Source organism: Arachis ipaensis, chromosome B6 (assembly GCF_059453495.1).
Source record: "Arachis ipaensis isolate K30076 ecotype BB chromosome B6, ASM5945349v1, whole genome shotgun sequence".
Lineage (NCBI taxonomy): Eukaryota > Viridiplantae > Streptophyta > Magnoliopsida > Fabales > Fabaceae > Arachis > Arachis ipaensis.
The window spans coordinates 17,572,428-17,589,390 of NC_142441.1; the positions used below are offsets into that span (position 1 = coordinate 17,572,428).

At 38.5% G+C, this 16,963-nt stretch overlaps 3 protein-coding genes across 3 annotated transcripts; 1 reads left to right on the forward strand and 2 right to left on the reverse strand.

Annotated features, from left to right (window-relative positions):
* The first annotated feature begins 5,616 nt into the window (after positions 1 to 5,616).
* On the forward strand, positions 5,617 to 8,082 carry LOC107646431 (ABC transporter G family member STR2-like). Its single transcript, XM_016350613.3, has 3 exons — positions 5,617 to 6,120; positions 6,182 to 6,897; positions 7,101 to 8,082. Exons 1-3 carry the CDS (start codon positions 5,653 to 5,655, stop codon positions 8,080 to 8,082), a joined length of 2,166 nt encoding a protein of 721 aa, XP_016206099.2. The 5' UTR covers positions 5,617 to 5,652.
* A 6,332-nt stretch (positions 8,083 to 14,414) lies between these two features.
* LOC107646429 (protein FAR1-RELATED SEQUENCE 9-like) lies at positions 14,415 to 15,719 on the reverse strand. Its single transcript, XM_088489962.1, has 2 exons — positions 14,883 to 15,719; positions 14,415 to 14,648 (listed from the first exon to the last, which is right to left on the reverse strand). Exons 1-2 carry the CDS (start codon positions 15,717 to 15,719, stop codon positions 14,415 to 14,417), a joined length of 1,071 nt encoding a protein of 356 aa, XP_088346088.1.
* A 123-nt stretch (positions 15,720 to 15,842) lies between these two features.
* Positions 15,843 to 16,907, reverse strand: LOC148554747 (protein FAR1-RELATED SEQUENCE 5-like). Its single transcript, XM_088490473.1, has one exon. The coding sequence runs from the start codon at positions 16,905 to 16,907 to the stop codon at positions 15,843 to 15,845; it is 1,065 nt and encodes a 354-aa protein (XP_088346599.1).
* Between the last annotated feature and the right edge of the window lie 56 nt (positions 16,908 to 16,963).

Below are 16,963 nucleotides of genomic sequence, written 5' to 3' on the forward strand. Positions count from 1 at the left end.
GATTGATTCGGAAGAAACGGTTTCAAATAATTATTATGAAGGATATGATTGCCATATATATATGAAGGTACAAGCAAGAAAAGTGGGCTGGAAGTCAACAGGCCCAATAAGTTGATGATGAGACAAGATGATGAGTTGCTGGTGAAGGGCGTAGGGGCTTGGCCAGCGGGTGGGTCCTCTAAACGGGCTGGATCTGACCCGAGCGCAAGGATGACTCGGCAGGAAGCGGAGTGAATCTCCCTAGGGTGAACATGGCACCTCCAGCCTTGGGGAAGCACGCCGTCGGGACGAGGAGCAGGGGAGAAGTCGGTCAACAGAATGCGCAGGAGGAGAGGGAACCGGGCGCATGATCGATCGGGCATGGGCGGAAGCTAGCGGATGTGCGCATGGCGCCTAGACGCATGGATGGCGCATCGGGAGATTTGGGAATCGGAGTGGAAGGCGGCAGTGGGCTGAGATGCGACCAGGCGATCGGTGCATGGGGAACGGAATGTAAGCGGGCTGATGAAGGGCAGAGCACTGTCGAGGAGGTTGCCAATGAGAAGAGTGACCGACGACAGAAAGGAAAGAAGGTGGCTTTGGATGCAGAAATTAAAGAAGCTCCAAGGACGAGCGGCGCAGAGAATGGGGGACAAGGAAATGCTGATGAGATAATCCGATACTGTAATGATCCGGAAGTCAAACGGCAGTCTAGAAGAGGAACATGATTGGGACTGGAGGAAGGGAAAATCTTGGTGGATGATACTGTACAGTGATAGGGTAAAGGACGCGAGGAAGAACATGAGAATGACGCAGATTCAGAATCAGAGATGAGGAAACTAGGCAGAGAAGAACAGAGGCTGACTTGGGAAGAAGAGATGGCTGAGAACAAAGAGGTCTGGAAGTTAGCTGTAGAGTCAGGTGCTCAGTGCAGCGACGAGGATGATATTATGGCAATCTTGCAGGAGCAGAACGAAGTCATGGCGATGAAACGATGACAGGCCAAGCAAAAAGAAAAATATCGAAGAAGCCGGCCAAAAAATCGTAAACAGGTGTGTAATATTTTGGTAAAATGATTTTTAGTTCTTGGAATATAAGGGGGTTGGGAGATGCTGCAAAAGTTAGTATGCTAAAGAATTTTAAAAATAAATTTAGGCTGAAAATGTTGGGTTTGATAGAAACAAAGAAGGAGGTCATGACTAAATTTGATGTTGCTCGCATCTGGGGAAGTGACAGAGCGTGTTGGGAGTTCGTAGGATCGATTGGGTCTTCAGGAGGACTGTTGTTAATATGGAATGAACCGGCCTTTAAAATGTATAATTGTTATAAAGGGGATAGATGGCTGTGTCTAGAAAGAGTTGTGGTAAAAGATAACTTTCATTGTGCTATATGTTTGGTGTATGGACCGCATGAGAAAGCTGAGAAAATCTCCATGTGGGAGGAGTTGAGTTATATTGCAGGATTGTGTCAGGTGTCATTCTGTTTTTTGGGGGACTTTAACGAAATTCTGCTCTTTGAGGAAAGGAAAGGAGCTACGGCATTACCAGCGTCTGCGACAAAGTTTAGAACATGGATAAATGATATGGAGTTGGTCGATTTGGAACTTAATGATTGCAAGTATACATGGTTTAGGGGACAGTCGTGCAGTCGTATTGACAGGAGCTTGGATTCTTTAGGGTGGCTTGATATGTACCCGAAGTTGCGTCTAAGAAGTGAACCTAGAGGTTTATCAGACCACTGCCCGTTGATCATGGAAGACTTCAAAAGATTTGATGGTTCAAGACCGTTCCGTAGCCTGGACTCGTGGTTCACACATGAAGGGTTCTTGAGAATGGTGAAGGAGGAATGTAGGGAATTAGGAGACGTACAATTCCTAGAGAAGATGAAAGCACTGTCAGGACCTTTACGTTTATGGCATAAGCAGCATTTTGGGGATATGACTGAGCGGATAAAGAGGTTTGAGGAAGAAATACGTAAGGTGGATGATATGGTTAGTAGTGGACGGTACGATGGTACAATAGAGGCAAGAAGAAGGGCGTTAGTGAGGTGCTGTGAGAAGTGGTATATAAGGCAGGATATGCAATGGAAGCAAATGTCAAGATCTAGATATGCCACTGAGATGGATAGAAACACAAGGTACTTCCATAATATTGCTTCGACGAGGAGAAGAAATAACCGGATTGAGGCTTTGGTGATCAATGGGAGGCTAGTAAGGAATCAAGCAAGAATCAAGATTGCCATCCGGGACTTTTATAAACGTCTGTACCACCAGGAAGCGTCCCCAAGGGTGACTTTTAGGGATGGATTGGTTAACCGTCTAGAGAGGGAGGAAGCAGAAGCCTTAGAGGTGCTACCATCAGTAGAGGAAGTGAAAGCGGCAGTATGGAACTGTGAATCTTCTAAGGCTCCGGGGAGTGATGGATACAATATGAATTTTATAAAAAAGTGTTGGGATGAGATTAGCACGGAGTTCACTGCAGCTGTGATGAACTTTTTTGAAACTGCGAGTTTACCAGCAGGCACTAATATCACTTGGGTAGCGTTGGCTTCGAAATTCGTTGGGGCTAAGGAGATAAAAGACCTCAGACCTATCAGCATGGTTGGATGTGTCTATAAAGTTATTTCTAAAATATTGACACGGAGAATGAGGGGTGTTATGCCATGCTTAGTTGGGGAATCTCAGAGTGCTTTTGTGAAGGGGAGAAAGATACATGATGGAGCTTTAATAACATGTGAAACTGTGCAATGGTTAAAACTGAAGAAGAAGGCTTCAGCGATTATTAAATTGGACTTCCAAAAAGCCTATGATAGAGAAAAGTGGTGCTTTGTTGACATTGTGCTTGAGAAGATGGGCTTTGGAAGAACATGGAAGGCGTGGGTAAGGGAGTGTGTTACATCGGCATCTATATCCCTTCTAATTAATGGATCACCGTCGAAACCATTCAAAATGGAGAGAGGGCTACGTCAAGGAGACCCGCTATCGCCATTCTTGTTTGTCCTGGTGGTGGATGTGCTGAACAGGATGATTGGGGAGGCGGTTAGAAACAGTCGGATATCTCCTCTATTAGTCGGTAGGGATAAAATAGAGCTATCACACCTACAATTTGCTGATGATACTATTTTATTCTGTCCGCCAGAGGAGGAGACTGTCAGTAACTATAAGAGGCTTCTGAGGTGTTTTGAAATGATGTCAAGGTTAAGCATCAACTTCAAGAAGTCTAACTTGATACCAGTGAACTGTAGCCAGGAGTGGGTCAACCAGATGTGTCAGCTACTAGGTTGTCAGGAGGCAGCTCTACCGGTGCGGTACCTTGGCATTAGCCTAGGAGCAAATTCGAGGTTGGTAAAAACTCAGCTTGTGGAAAGTAAAGGTTTTTAGCAAGGCCGAAAAGCTGGTACTCATCAAGTCAGTTATTAACAGCCTGCCTATTTATTATCTGAGTTTGTACAAGATGCCAAACGCAGTTACAAGAAGAATTATCTACTTGCAGAGGAAATTCTTTTGGGGAAAGGATGATGGACGACCTGGTATGGCACTAGTGAAATGGGAGTTGATCTAGGCACCAAAGAAGCTAGGAGGATTGGGGGTGGGTGATACGGTGGTCTGAAATACGGCATTATTGTTTAAATGGTGGTGGCGGTTCTCTAAGGAGGATTGTCCCCTATGGAAGAGGATTGTATGCTCTTGCAATAACTTGAACCCAAACCACTTGTTGTCGACTCAGATATTGCCAAAGAAGGGAGGACCGTGGAGAGACATATGCCAAGTACAAATAAAAGAGCAACATGTCAGACAGAAGATGATTGATGGGCTTGCTATGGAAGTAGGAGATGGTAGGTCCACCAGATTTTGGGAAGATACATGGCTCCAAGTGGAAAAACTGAAAGACAACTTTTCAAGACTCTTCTTGATTTCAAACAAAAAATGATCAGTTATTGGGGATTGTGGGTTCTGGGATGGGATAGAGTGGGTGTGGCAATTTCAATGGAGAAGGGAACTACGACAATGGGAGACAAATGTACTGAACCAGTTGCTGCATTTCCTACAATCTGTTAGATTGATAGCAGATGTGCAAGATAGAGTGGTGTGGAAATTTCACAAAGAATGTGTTTATTCAACTAACTCATTTGTGCAGGTGTTGCAGGAAGAGACTATGGATGAGGAGCTTCTGAGCTACAGATTCACAAAAGAAATATGGAAAGGCCTAGTTCCGCCACGAGTGGAACTGTTCTTCTGGTTTGTTTTGGTAGGCCGAGTCAATACAAAGGATAGGCTTAGTAGATTGGGAGTCCTACAACAGAATGATACCATGTGCATGTTATGTAAGAAAGATGCTGAAAATATACAACATCTATTTATTACTTGTGAGTACTCGTGGCAGGTATGGTGTGCTTGGATATCGTCGTTTGGAAACAAGTGGATTATCCCCGGCAGTGTGAAAGAGCAATTTGAGAGTTGGAAAGTTGTCCCAATGAGGAAAGAGTTACGCAGGTATTGGCTAGTTGCCTTCTTGTCAGTGATATGGACTATATGGTTACACAGAAATGATGCCATTTTTCACAATAAAATAACAGGGATTAGAGGCTGCGTGGATCAATCCTTTTCATATGTCACAGAATGGTATTGTAAATGACTCATGTTGTTGATGGCAATGCCGGAGATGACATAGAAGTTGTACGATCATTATAATTGTTTGTATTTTTTGCTCCACATGTGTGTTGAGCTCCTTTTTTCAAAAAAAAAATCTCGCTAAATTTATTTACATAGTTTCCTATAGACATTATTTTAATAATAGTATTTTTCTAACCTAATTAATTAATTAATAATAATTATATTTTTATACCAATATTAAAAATATTTGGTGGATGAATAGTATAAAATCTTTGGCTTCAATATAATACACAATGAAAAAAATTTCGTTATGTTATACCTAAAAGGTTAATTTAACAAGAGATCCCAGCATTAATATATATATATATATATATATATATATATATATATATATATATATATATATATATATATTTTGCCATGGATTGATGAGGTTTTTGAGGATAAAATCGAAGTATATTATCCTTGAAATTATTGATTAAACATGGGTCCTTTTTTAATTTCTTTTATCTATCTCCGTTGTGGAAGATCACAGTCAATAACCATTATTTGTGAATTACGATATATATATATACATGTTGCCATCATTGGTCATGATTTATTCATTTAAAAATATGGAGTCTATTAAAATACATTGTAAGAAATGAATGATAAATTAATGGTATTTTATGATTTCTATGCAGAATGAGTAAACAAAAAATTGGTAATTATATGAGAGTTATAGGTCCATACAAAATAAAGAATTGATTGAAACATCTTTGTATGATTCATATGAACAATACATAAGTTGTACTTATGCTAAATAATATAATGTCTCAAATATAACAAACCAAAACCATTGATGAAGAAAACAAAAAGACCATGTTCTTCCACTTTCGATGAAAACGACCCTAAATTGAATTCATCAATAAAGACATCATTTCCATAGCTTTGGAATCACCGACTTCCCACCTTATAATGCTTCCTCACCACACCACTCCCTCAGTTTTCCGATCCATTTCTTAAATCCTAAATCTTGAGTGATGGCTCCTCCACCACCCAATGGTTATCGTCACGAAACGATGATTGACATAAAGAACAGCAACAAGACCGCTCAACAAACAGTGGGTTCCAGCGGCGGTCTGGAGTTCTGGAACCTCACCTACACCGTGAGCAAGAAGTTGAAGGTGGAGGAGAAGTGGTCGAATGAAGACGTGGACTTACTCCACGATATCAGTGGCTATGCACCGAAGGGGTGCATCACGGCGGTGATGGGGCCCAGTGGTGCGGGAAAGTCAACGTTCTTGGACGGACTTGCTGGGAGGATCAAGAGTGGGAGCCTGAAAGGAAGGATTTCATTGGATGGTGCAAGTGTGAGTGCAAGCTTGATCAAGAGAACTTGTGCATATATCATGCAGGACGATAGGCTTTTTCCTATGCTCACTGTTTATGAGACTTTGATGTTTGCTGCTGATTTTCGATTGGGGCCTCTCTCGCTTGCTGATAAAAGGCACAGAGTCGATAACTTGATAGATCAACTTGGCTTATCGGTAATTAATTGTTAAAAATGAATACATGATTTAATACATGTGACTAACTTTTTGTGTGCAGACATCCAGGAACACGTACATAGGAGACGAAGGAACAAGAGGAGTTTCGGGTGGAGAGCGGCGGAGAGTGTCAATAGGAGTGAACATCATCCACGGTCCGTCCCTTCTCTTCCTAGACGAGCCAACCTCCGGGCTGGACTCCACAAGCGCACACAATGTGATCGAAAAGGTTCACGACATTGCACGCAGCGGCAGCACCGTCATCCTCACCATCCACCAACCCTCTTCAAGAATCCAAATGCTCCTCGACCATCTCATCATTCTCGCCAGGGGCCAGCTCATGTACCAAGGCTCACCTAATGACGTCACGCAACATTTGACTCGCATGTCCCGCAGGGTACCAAAGGGTGAGAACCCTATCGAACATCTCATTGACGTGATCCAAGAATACGATCAATGTGAGGTTGGAGTGGAGGCGCTTGCTGAGTTTGCACGCACTGGAATGAAGCCCCCTCTGTTGAAGGAGGGTGTGTCTGTCGAGCCGTCGCCGTCGCTCGTGAGGGCACGGCATGGGCGTGGGTATGAGGAGAAGTCGTTGGAGGTATCTGGGACATCTCAAGTGAGTAGGAGAGTTGCGGATGAGTATGGTCACAGTTTGAGGAGTCCGTACAACAAGAATTCGCAGTCGTGGAGCAGTAGTCACAGCGCTATGTTTCTCAAGTTCACTCCTTCACGACTCAGGAATAAAGAGTCCAAGCCACACAATAATCCTGCAAGGTAAACCATTCCCCAACATTGATCCATATAATGATCCATATAATAAAGTAGAAATTGAAGTACAAGTAAAAGTAATAACTGAAAATTATTAAATTTTTAATAAGTATTATGTAACAATTTTTAATTATCTGTGAAATTAAGTAAAATTAAGTGTATCTAAATTTTTACCGCACGTGATAATATTTGTGTATTTGTCATGACAGGCATGGTTCCTCACCAGGGTACTACACATACTCAAGTGAGATCCTGGCAGCGACACCAACCCCTCACAGCAGTGACTACACTGTGAACGAAAACGACTATCTCACCCCAACAACCGGCGCTGCCACGCCAGAGCACCTGGCTCCAAAATTCGCCAACTCCTTCCTCTCGGAAACCTGGATCCTGATGCGGCGCAACTTCATCAACATCCGAAGAACCCCAGAGCTGTTCCTGTCACGCCTCATGGTACTCACCATCATGGGCTTCATGATGGCCACAATGTTCCACAACCCCAAACAGAATCTTCAGGGAATCACCAACCGCCTCAGCTTCTTCATCTTCACCGTCTGCCTCTTCTTCTTCTCCTCAAACGACGCCGTCCCTGCCTTCATCCAAGAACGCTTCATCTTCATTAGAGAAACCTCTCACAATGCCTACAGAGCCTCTTCCTACACCATCGCCGGCTTAATCACTCACATGCCTTTTCTTCTCCTCCAAGCTTCCGTTTACGCTGCCATTGTTTGGTTTGCCCTAACCCTAAGAGGTCCTTTCTACTACTTCCTCATCGTCCTCTTCGTCTCGCTTCTCTCCACCAACTCCTTCGTCGTCTTCATCAGCTCCGTTGTTCCCAACTATATACTAGGTTACGCCGCTGTCATTGCTTTCACTGCCTTGTTCTTCTTGTTTTGTGGATACTTCTTGAGCAGCCATGATATACCGGTTTATTGGCGGTGGATGAACAAAATTTCCACCATGACTTACCCTTATGAAGGGCTACTAATGAACCAGTATCAGACAAACATTACTTTTGGACACAACAATAGCATCAACATAACTGGTTTTGGAATCTTGAATAATCTTCACATTGGGACTGAGGAGTATAAGAAGTGGGAGAATGTGGGAATCATGTTAGGTTGGGCTGTGTTATATAGGCTTTTGTTTTACTTGGTGCTACGATTTGGATCTAAGAACCAGAGGTCCTAGCTAGCTAGTATATATGTAGTTAAACTCAACTATATATATATATATATATATATATATATATATATATATGTTTCTTAATTATTAGTTAAACAAATTGTTGTATTGTATTTGCAATTATACATATAATTAATACTACACAACACATTATATACAAAATAATTATATTTTAAAATAGAATTTACATCAAAATATAAAAATAATAACAAAATAATTATATACATATTCTTATGGAATAATACAACAATATTTCAATATATAAAAAATTATTTCTAGTAAATTTATTTATTTATTTATTATTTATGACAATATGTAAAAAGCACCTCAAATTTGATTCGAAATTTGTGTGCTATGAATATAGTGAAAATTTAAAATTATATCATCAATAATTATAAACATGAATTTAGCACAATATTACATCCCTATACATGAGTTAGAATTGTTCCAAATTTCATAACCTTATGTTTTATAATTGACATTTATATTGTGTTATAGAATGGTTTTGAGTAGAAAAATTCGAATTTTATTGACATGTATTAAGATAGAACGCTATTGATTATTAGGTGGTTATGATTAATAATAATAATAATAATAATAATAATAATAATAATAATAATAATAATAATAATAATAATAATAATAATAATAATATATTCCTTCTATCCAATAAGTCTTATTGTGCTAGTAGTTACCATACCAAGTGCCTCTTGGATAATATTTTTGGTTTATCAATACAATTAATATTATGGAGAGAGGTCAATTTTTGCAATATTAAATTATTAATTATTGTTTTTGTCATACAATATTATCAGATGACAGAGATTAATAGTGGAATATATGTCAATAAATCCATTGGAAACATCAAATTCGATTTGTTGGGTACAGGCCTACCAACTAGATCCCAATTGTTTTTTTTTTTTTTTTTACCAAAGATATGAGACTCGAATCCGCAACCTCTTAATTGAGTATGGAGAGACTATGTCATTTGAGCTATTACTCATTGTTTATGATTATGAAACAATAACTACTAATAAAAGCTTTAATCTCGCTAAATTTATTTACATAGTTTACTATACACATTATTTTAATAATAGTATTTTTCTGACCTAATTAATTAATTAATAATAATTATATTTTTATACCAATGTTAAAAATACTTGGTGGATGAATAGTATAAAAACTTTGGCTTCAATATAATACACAATGGAAAAAACTTCGTTATGTTATACCTAAAAAGGCTAATTTAACAAGAGATCCCAGCATTAATTTATAGGTGAGTTCTACCCAATTTCCTCTAAATCAACATGTAAATTACCTTCCATTAGATGTTTAGTTTTAGTTTGAGTTAATTTAACTCAACAAGAGTTAATATCTTAACTAAAGTAGGACAACTTTGTAATTAAATATTTTTATAAGAGGGATAAAAATATAATTTCTGTAAACATTAAAAAGTAAAGTTATATTTCTTAGAAGCTCAATGCCCCTTTGTCACATTTCTCTCTGAAATTGAAAGAAAAAATAACTCAACCTGTACCCACCCATTGACCCAGTCCCGCCGCTCGCAGCCAGCAGCCACGCCAACCACCGCAGCCATCTCAACCCCGCAGCTCCGTTGCATGTACAGGCATCGCATGTGGAAGATCGGCGCCGTCGCAGGAGCTTGAAGTCCTCTCCTCTGTTTGAGAGCGCTCTCTCTGTGTTCACCGTGCCTCCGTCACCGTCACTGTAACCGTCACTGTCAAGAACTTCTTCGTGCTTTCCTCGCCGCCTGACATCTCTGTTCGTTCTGTCTTCATCCGTTAGCCGGAACCTTCCCTCGCCGCTGACATCTCTGTTCGCTCTGTTCGTTCTTCAGGTAAGTCTTCTCCTTTTCTCCATTTTGAAAGAGTGATCCTTCTTGGTATTTAATGAACATTTCCCTTTTCATTTATATGGCAGTGTGTCCCTTGGGTTTGAGAAATTTTCATTTCAAACTTTCTTTGGTTCGACAATTTTCATATCACTCTGTAAAATTTTGCTGAAGTTACTATCATGGCATTACTTCAATGTTCAACTGCATTTACTCATATTTTTCTTCAATTATACCAATTTGAATGCAATAGAAACGGTAATCTAGAGGTAGAACAAGAGGCTTCTACCCTTTTTGATATGTGTTTTGGAGTTATAAGTAAATACAAACTCTTAATTAAATAAATTCAGTTCCACTTTGATATGATGCCCAAATTTTCTTCCACTTATAAGTAAATACAAACTCTTAATTTTCTTCCACTTTTACTCATGTTTAAATTCTGTTAAGGAGCAAGAAAGCTCAAATGAAGTCAAGTGCAATAAAAATCACCACTGGCTATATAGAAAAACAATTGCTAATGCAGATGAAGCTTTGGTCGGAGCATTTATAGTTGACAGTGGCTTTAAAGCTGCAATTGTATTTCTTACGTACGTGGCTTGGCATACAAGTTGGTTTTGAAGCCTCACAATTGATTAATGTTTGCCGAGGAAGTGTTGGCTATTAGGGGTGCACATGGACCGGGTGAAGCCGGGTTTGATGTGATCTAGACCCGACCCGAAATATACACCGGGTCTATTTATTAGACCCGAATGGGGCTGGAAGTGAGTCAAGCCAGCTCATGAGCCAGCTCGAACTCGACTCGTTAACAGCTCGATAAGCTAAGCTCGTGAGCTGGTGAGCCAAGCTTGAGCCTAAAATTGAGCTCATAAATTAAATGAGCCGAGCTTGAGCTTGGATAAGCTCAACTCATTAGCTCGTGAGCTGGCTCGATTATATATATATATATATATTATAACAATCTTAATTATTTAATATTTATATTTATTTTTTACATATAATTTTAATATAGGACATAAATATAAAATTTATAATTTATTGATAGATAAACAATATATAAAATTAATCTTTTCAAATATTTTTAAAAATATATAAGTTATAATTTATTGATATAAAATTATAGATTATGTATTTATGTTTCTCTTATTTGAGCCAACTCGTGAGCTCGAGCCAGCTCGTGAACTTTTGGTGAGCCGAGCTTGAGCTTAAGAAATAAGCTCGATTGTTAATGAGCCGAGCCGTGAGCCAAGCTCAATTTTCGTGAGCCGAGCTTGAGCTTGGTCTAGCTCGACTCAGCTCGACTCACTTCCAGCCCTAGACCCGAACCCGGTCCTAGACCCGATGAAACCAATACACTTTCGGGCCACAATTATACCGGGTAAAAACCGGGCCGTTAACATTACATTACGTTGATACCTTCTTGTAAGCTAGCATGTAAAAATATCCAAATTTTCAAGACTCTAACTATTATTTAACATGGTAAAATTCACTTAGAAAAATATAACAAGAACCAACCCTTCTTCAAAATTAAAGCATAACCACAATCAATACTAAAGTATAACCACAATCAATACTAATATTATCTAATAATACCAAATATTTAAATCAATACAAATAACACAATATTATGCATTAGTCTAAAGTCTTATGCATTCTAAACATAAAACATTAACTTATAGTCTTATAATGACTAATAACACAAAATATTAAGATTTACAATACTTAAATTCCACATAAGAATAGTCATGATCCATCACTAATAACACAAAATATTAATTGTGTATGATGACCGGGTCACCGGGCCGACTTCGGGTGACCCGAGCTATGGCCCGGACCCGACCCGAAATAATGACCGGGTCTATTTTTGAGACCCTTACCCGACCCTAAACCCAATGAAATCACACCAAATTAGCCCCAAAAGTGTTTGGGACCGGGCCGGGCCTTCGAGCCGGGCCGGGTTTGTGCACCCCTATTGGCTATAGTCCTCTCTCTGTTGATGTATAAACATTCTTTCCCTCGAAGATAAGTTGGGATATCACTTCATCCATAAGGATCTGCTTCTTCAGCCATTTGTGCATCCTTCTAACAATAAGCATGGAGGAGGTTGCTACCAGGTAAGGTCTCAGTTATGATAGGAACTATTTATGTACTCTATAAATCTGAGAACTCCGATAAGACACTGATTATTTATCTGTTGTAACCTGACATTTCTTTTTTGCAGCGACTGGAGTTTCCTGAAGATGTTGTGCTAGATTTTTTTATTACTTCATACCTGTACTCAGCTTATCCCAAGCTAAAGCCTGGTAAATTGACGAATTTAAGATCGTTGTCTGTTAATAATAAGGCATTTGCCTGTGTTGCTGTGGATCGCAGTTTTGATAAATTTCTTTTATGTGATTCTAGCAATCTTTATTGGGCAGTAAAAAAGTATGTAGACTATATTAGAAGACCTTTATCAAGTAATGTCAATGAAGGGCCGTAATGTCGAAAGGTACTAAGATCCATTTACATTTACTAATATGCGTTATATTTCTTTTGCCATTGCTGATCTAAGATGAGACTTCTAAAGTACTATACTTGAAACTTACTTTTGGAAAATTTTTTGGTCTACAGAGGTTAGCTATTATTTTTCAAATTCTTTTGGGGTATCTTGAATTTGAGTGGCTTTATGAGTAATAATAGATTGAAAGTACCACAACCTTCCATAATTCAATTTCCAAATTTCTTTTGTGATTATCTGTTGTAAACTTGTAATATGTTTTCTTTTATTGCGATATTGAATCCAATATGGTTTTATATGTCTTTTGTATTCATTTCTAGCGATATGGTTCAATCTCTCTAAATAAATTGGTCATTTTTCTTCTCAATTGATTTTGTCCCTTTGATTTCTTTCATTATTGTTTCTTTGATTTATAGTTTAATTCCAGTGAGTTCAGTGTATAAGTGAACACTTTTATTGGTGAGTATTTATCATAGTTAATTGTCATTAATTGAAAAATTGATTTTTATTACTATGATGTTGTTATGCCTTGTTGGTATAGGTAATGAAGGATGGGAAGATTACTCAATGTGAAAAGTATGCTGATCTGCTTAACAATGAAACTGATTTTATGGAACTTGTTAGTGCACATAAAAAAGCTTTGTCTACACTTGATTAAATAGATGAAGGAATAATATCCAATGAAATAAGTACCTTGAAACGAGATTCAGATTTTCCTATTTCTCATGGTGGAGAAAAAGAAGAGGAAAAAAAAGATGAGAAAAATGATAAAACTGGTAACAAAGTGATGAGACAAAAGGTCAACTTGTTCAAGCAGAAGAAAGAGAGAGTGGTAGAGTTGGATTTTCAGTGTATTGGCAATATATCACTATGGAATATGGAGGTGCTCTTGTTCCTTTCATTCTATTAGCTCATACTCTCTTCCAAGTTCTCTAAATTGGAAACAACTATTAGATGGCTTGGGCAACACCAATCTCACAAGATGTTGAGCCACCTGTTTCTGGAACAATTCTTATAGCAGGCTATATTGCTTTGGCTGTAGGGAGTTCCTTTTGCATTCTTGCAAGGACAACACTAGTTGCTAGTATATATTTGTGTACGAATACATATATAGTTTAAATCTATTCTACCTTAGTAGTTGATTTTGGTGTATAGCTCAAATGGAATAACTTGGCTATACTCACCTAGAAGTCACGAGTTTAAATTTCACTTCTAATTTGGACACACAAAAAAGACATTGTTTTTCTATTTACCAACTTTTTTGGGTTGATTATATTAAAAATAAATATGATAATAAGCATCATCAACATGAAGATGTGGTTATGTGTATAAACAAGTTTAAAAGTATTTAAGGCAAATTAAAGTATAAAATATAAATAGTTAAGAAAGTGAAAGATTTGGAGATTTATTTGAAAGAAAAGGCGAAGGAAGCTGTTGTTAGCATACTCATACAAACGGTCAAGGCTGGAGAAGACAACAAGAGCGACTTCAGCATCATAAAGCATAGACACTTCATATTAGAATTATCTTTATAATTTTTTATTTTAACTAAATTTAATTTTTTACATTTTTAGATTTAATTTAAAAATTTGTGTTAATGTTAGAATATTTTTAAGAAATAATATTATAGCTTAGTAAATCTATTAAAGACAGGTCAGTTATGGCACGTCAATGTGAGCTAATTTGGTGATAAATAGAAGACACGAGTTAGCATTCGTAGTTAAAATTTGGTGGTTAAACTCCGTGGTAATTACTTACTACAGTACATGGGGACACATCAAATGAACTAAAACTAAGATCAAGTTCTGTTATTGATAGAATAAGTCAAAAAGTAATTTCAAAATTTAATAGTAAATGAGTAATATGACATAATCTTCCTAGTTCAATAATTGTCAATTCAATCAATGAATGCAAACTATACAAAACATCAATAAAAGGAAATTAGTAAATGGTACGAAATTATCAATCATTTCAAAGTCTGAATCATCTTCAATCTGCCATTCCAGTTTCAGGGGCCACAACAGGAGACTCTGCTGGTCTGGAACTCAACTCGGACTCTTCGTTACTTGTAGATGCACAAACCGAGATATCGGGACCAAGACTTGATGTTTTTACTTGATCAGTAAAATTCGATTTAGCTGCTGAGGTTGGTGCTGTTCCACCACCAATGTTCCTATCTTTTTCCATCTTCTGCTGATTTTTCAGACTATCATGTCTTTTGCGCTGATCACAAACCAAACATCACCTTCCGTAGGTTGGTGCTATTCCACCACCAATGTTCCTATCTTTTTCCATCTTCTGCTGATTTTTCAGACTATCATGTCTTTTGCGCTGATCACAAACCAAATATCACCTTCCATTACAAAAGCATAAAAATAACATAGTTTATAAATCTAAAACACAATATGCCGAATTAGCATACAACAAATATCTAGACATAGTTATAGTATGAGATACCTTAGTGAAGATGTCAAGATGGCTGCTGATATTCTTTTCTGTATCATCGTCTACTGGCTCCTTTGGAATTCTACCAGGAAGATTAGGACAACTTTTGTTGTAGTGCCCTGTCACACCGCAGTTTGAGCACCTTCTCTGTTGCTTAAATTTTGAGTTTTTCTTGAGGGCTCCCTTACTCTTCACCACCAATGGGTCAACAATGTAGTCATCGTCTAAGTTACCGTTGCGTGAATTTTCACCTCGCTTTTGAAGTTTTCTAATTGTGTTGACAACAACATTCATTGCTTCGACAAAATCACTTGAGTTCTTACATGCAACATCCATCAACCTAGAACACTCAGCACCCAACACACCCAAACGACACTTTAGTACCTTATCAGAATCACTTGGATCATCGACGTTTGTCTTCATAAAGTCACTCTTGGCAATCTTCGTCCAACGCTTACACACTAAGCATTCTGGAATAACTTCAACGTGTTGGTGCTTTAGGCAGACAAATATGTGCATGCAGGGAATCCCTCTATTTTCGAACCACAGACACTCGCAACGAAGCATCTCCCTAACTCTGTCAAACTCAACCACATGATCAATCTCTGGCACTCCAAAAATGTTACACTTGAAGTATAGTTTTCCACTATCGTGAATTACCAACTCTGTATTCATTGCACAAGCACCCTCAATTTCCTTTCTGACCTCCCGGAACATGTTACGAGTGAAAGTCTTTGCAGCAAAATCTTCAAGTGTCGGCAAAGAAGTCACAAGTACTGGATCGGTATATTTACTATTGAACTCTGCGACTCTTTCATTGTTCCTGTAATGGCTAACCACGGTCTCCATGTTATTGATGAATTCAAGGGTATCTTTCTTTCTCACATATGCTTTTATTAGAGAGTTAATCCCTTCACACTGGGATGTTGTCCTGATTCGCCCAAAAAATTGGTCCCTCAAATATGCAAGAGCCTATAGATTCCTCAACTCATAGGTTTGGATGACCCAAGAGTTGCTTAATAAGTTATACCTGGCCACCATGTCTTCCCACATGACCTGAAACTCTACAACACTCACATTGGCATAAATCAATTTCTTGAAGTCATTTAGAAATCCACTGTTCTTAACCTTCTCGCATGCATTCCTATGTAAGTGCCATGCACATAGTCGATGTGTTGCATAAGGAAAGACCTGTTTAATTGCTTCTCTCATTGAAAGATCTCCGTCGGTGACAACTGCCGTAGGGTGTTTACTCCCCATTGCTTCCAAAAAAGTTTCCAAGAGCCACTTGTATGAACCAATATCCTCATTAACAAGAAGACCACAACCAAATATGACAGTCTGCCCATGATGATTGCTACCAGAAAATATCACAAGTGGTTTATTGTAGATATTCCTATTGTAAGTCGAATCAAATGTCAAGACATCCCCAAAGCACTCATAATCAATACGGCTAGTCCCATTAGCCCAGAACAAATTTTCCAATCGATTCTCATTACTTAATGTGTACTTGCCAAAGAAATAAGAATCATTCCCAACTTTACCTCTCAGGTAGCTTATTGCAGCATTTGCATCACCACCCTTCACCTTTTCCTTCCTATGTTGAGTAATGAGGTTGTACATATCTTTTTGGTTGAATGACAAGTTTGCATATCCACCTTTTTGAGCAGCCAAGTATCCCAAGATGTGACAGGTCCTGATGCCTATGTCGTGCAAATTCTTTCCCTGATCTTTATCCGATACACTGAATGTGCGAAACTCAGGCATCATGCTAACGTCGAGTGGATCAACTAATTCATGAGAGTGCTCTTCGTATAACGAAACAACCTTCCATTTCTGAATTTTTGTATCTAGTCTTGCACGAATTCTCGCCCGGCAACAACTTCGAGTTAGGGGTCGGTGGTCCCTGATTCTTTCGTCCTTTTCAACCTCTTCCTTTCTTGAGCCCGCCCGATTGCAAACAATTTGGCGTATAATTACGGAACCATCGCTATCGCGTCTGACTTCATCCAACCTCACAGCGAAACCGTGCATCATTGCATAAGTCTTGTAGAATCGATAAACAGCTTCCTCATCTGTAAACTAAAGTTGCA

What these genes read in the sequence shown, in the direction of transcription:
- LOC107646431 (XM_016350613.3), top strand. Translation starts at nt 5,653, where the DNA reads ATGATTGACATAAAGAACAGCAACAAGACCGCTCAACAAACAGTGGGT. An exon ending in TAGATCAACTTGGCTTATCG is followed by an intron (nt 6,121 to 6,181) that starts GTAATTAATTGT and finishes TTTTGTGTGCAG; the next exon opens with ACATCCAGGAACACGTACAT. An exon ending in CCACACAATAATCCTGCAAG is followed by an intron (nt 6,898 to 7,100) that starts GTAAACCATTCC and finishes TTGTCATGACAG; the next exon opens with GCATGGTTCCTCACCAGGGT.
- LOC107646429 (XM_088489962.1), bottom strand. Translation starts at nt 15,719, where the DNA reads ATGGAGACCGTGGTTAGCCATTACAGGAACAATGAAAGAGTCGCAGAG. An exon ending in ATCTTGACATCTTCACTAAG is followed by an intron (nt 14,649 to 14,882) that starts GTATCTCATACT and finishes GTTTGTGATCAG; the next exon opens with CGCAAAAGACATGATAGTCT.
- LOC148554747 (XM_088490473.1), bottom strand. Translation starts at nt 16,907, where the DNA reads ATGATGCACGGTTTCGCTGTGAGGTTGGATGAAGTCAGACGCGATAGC.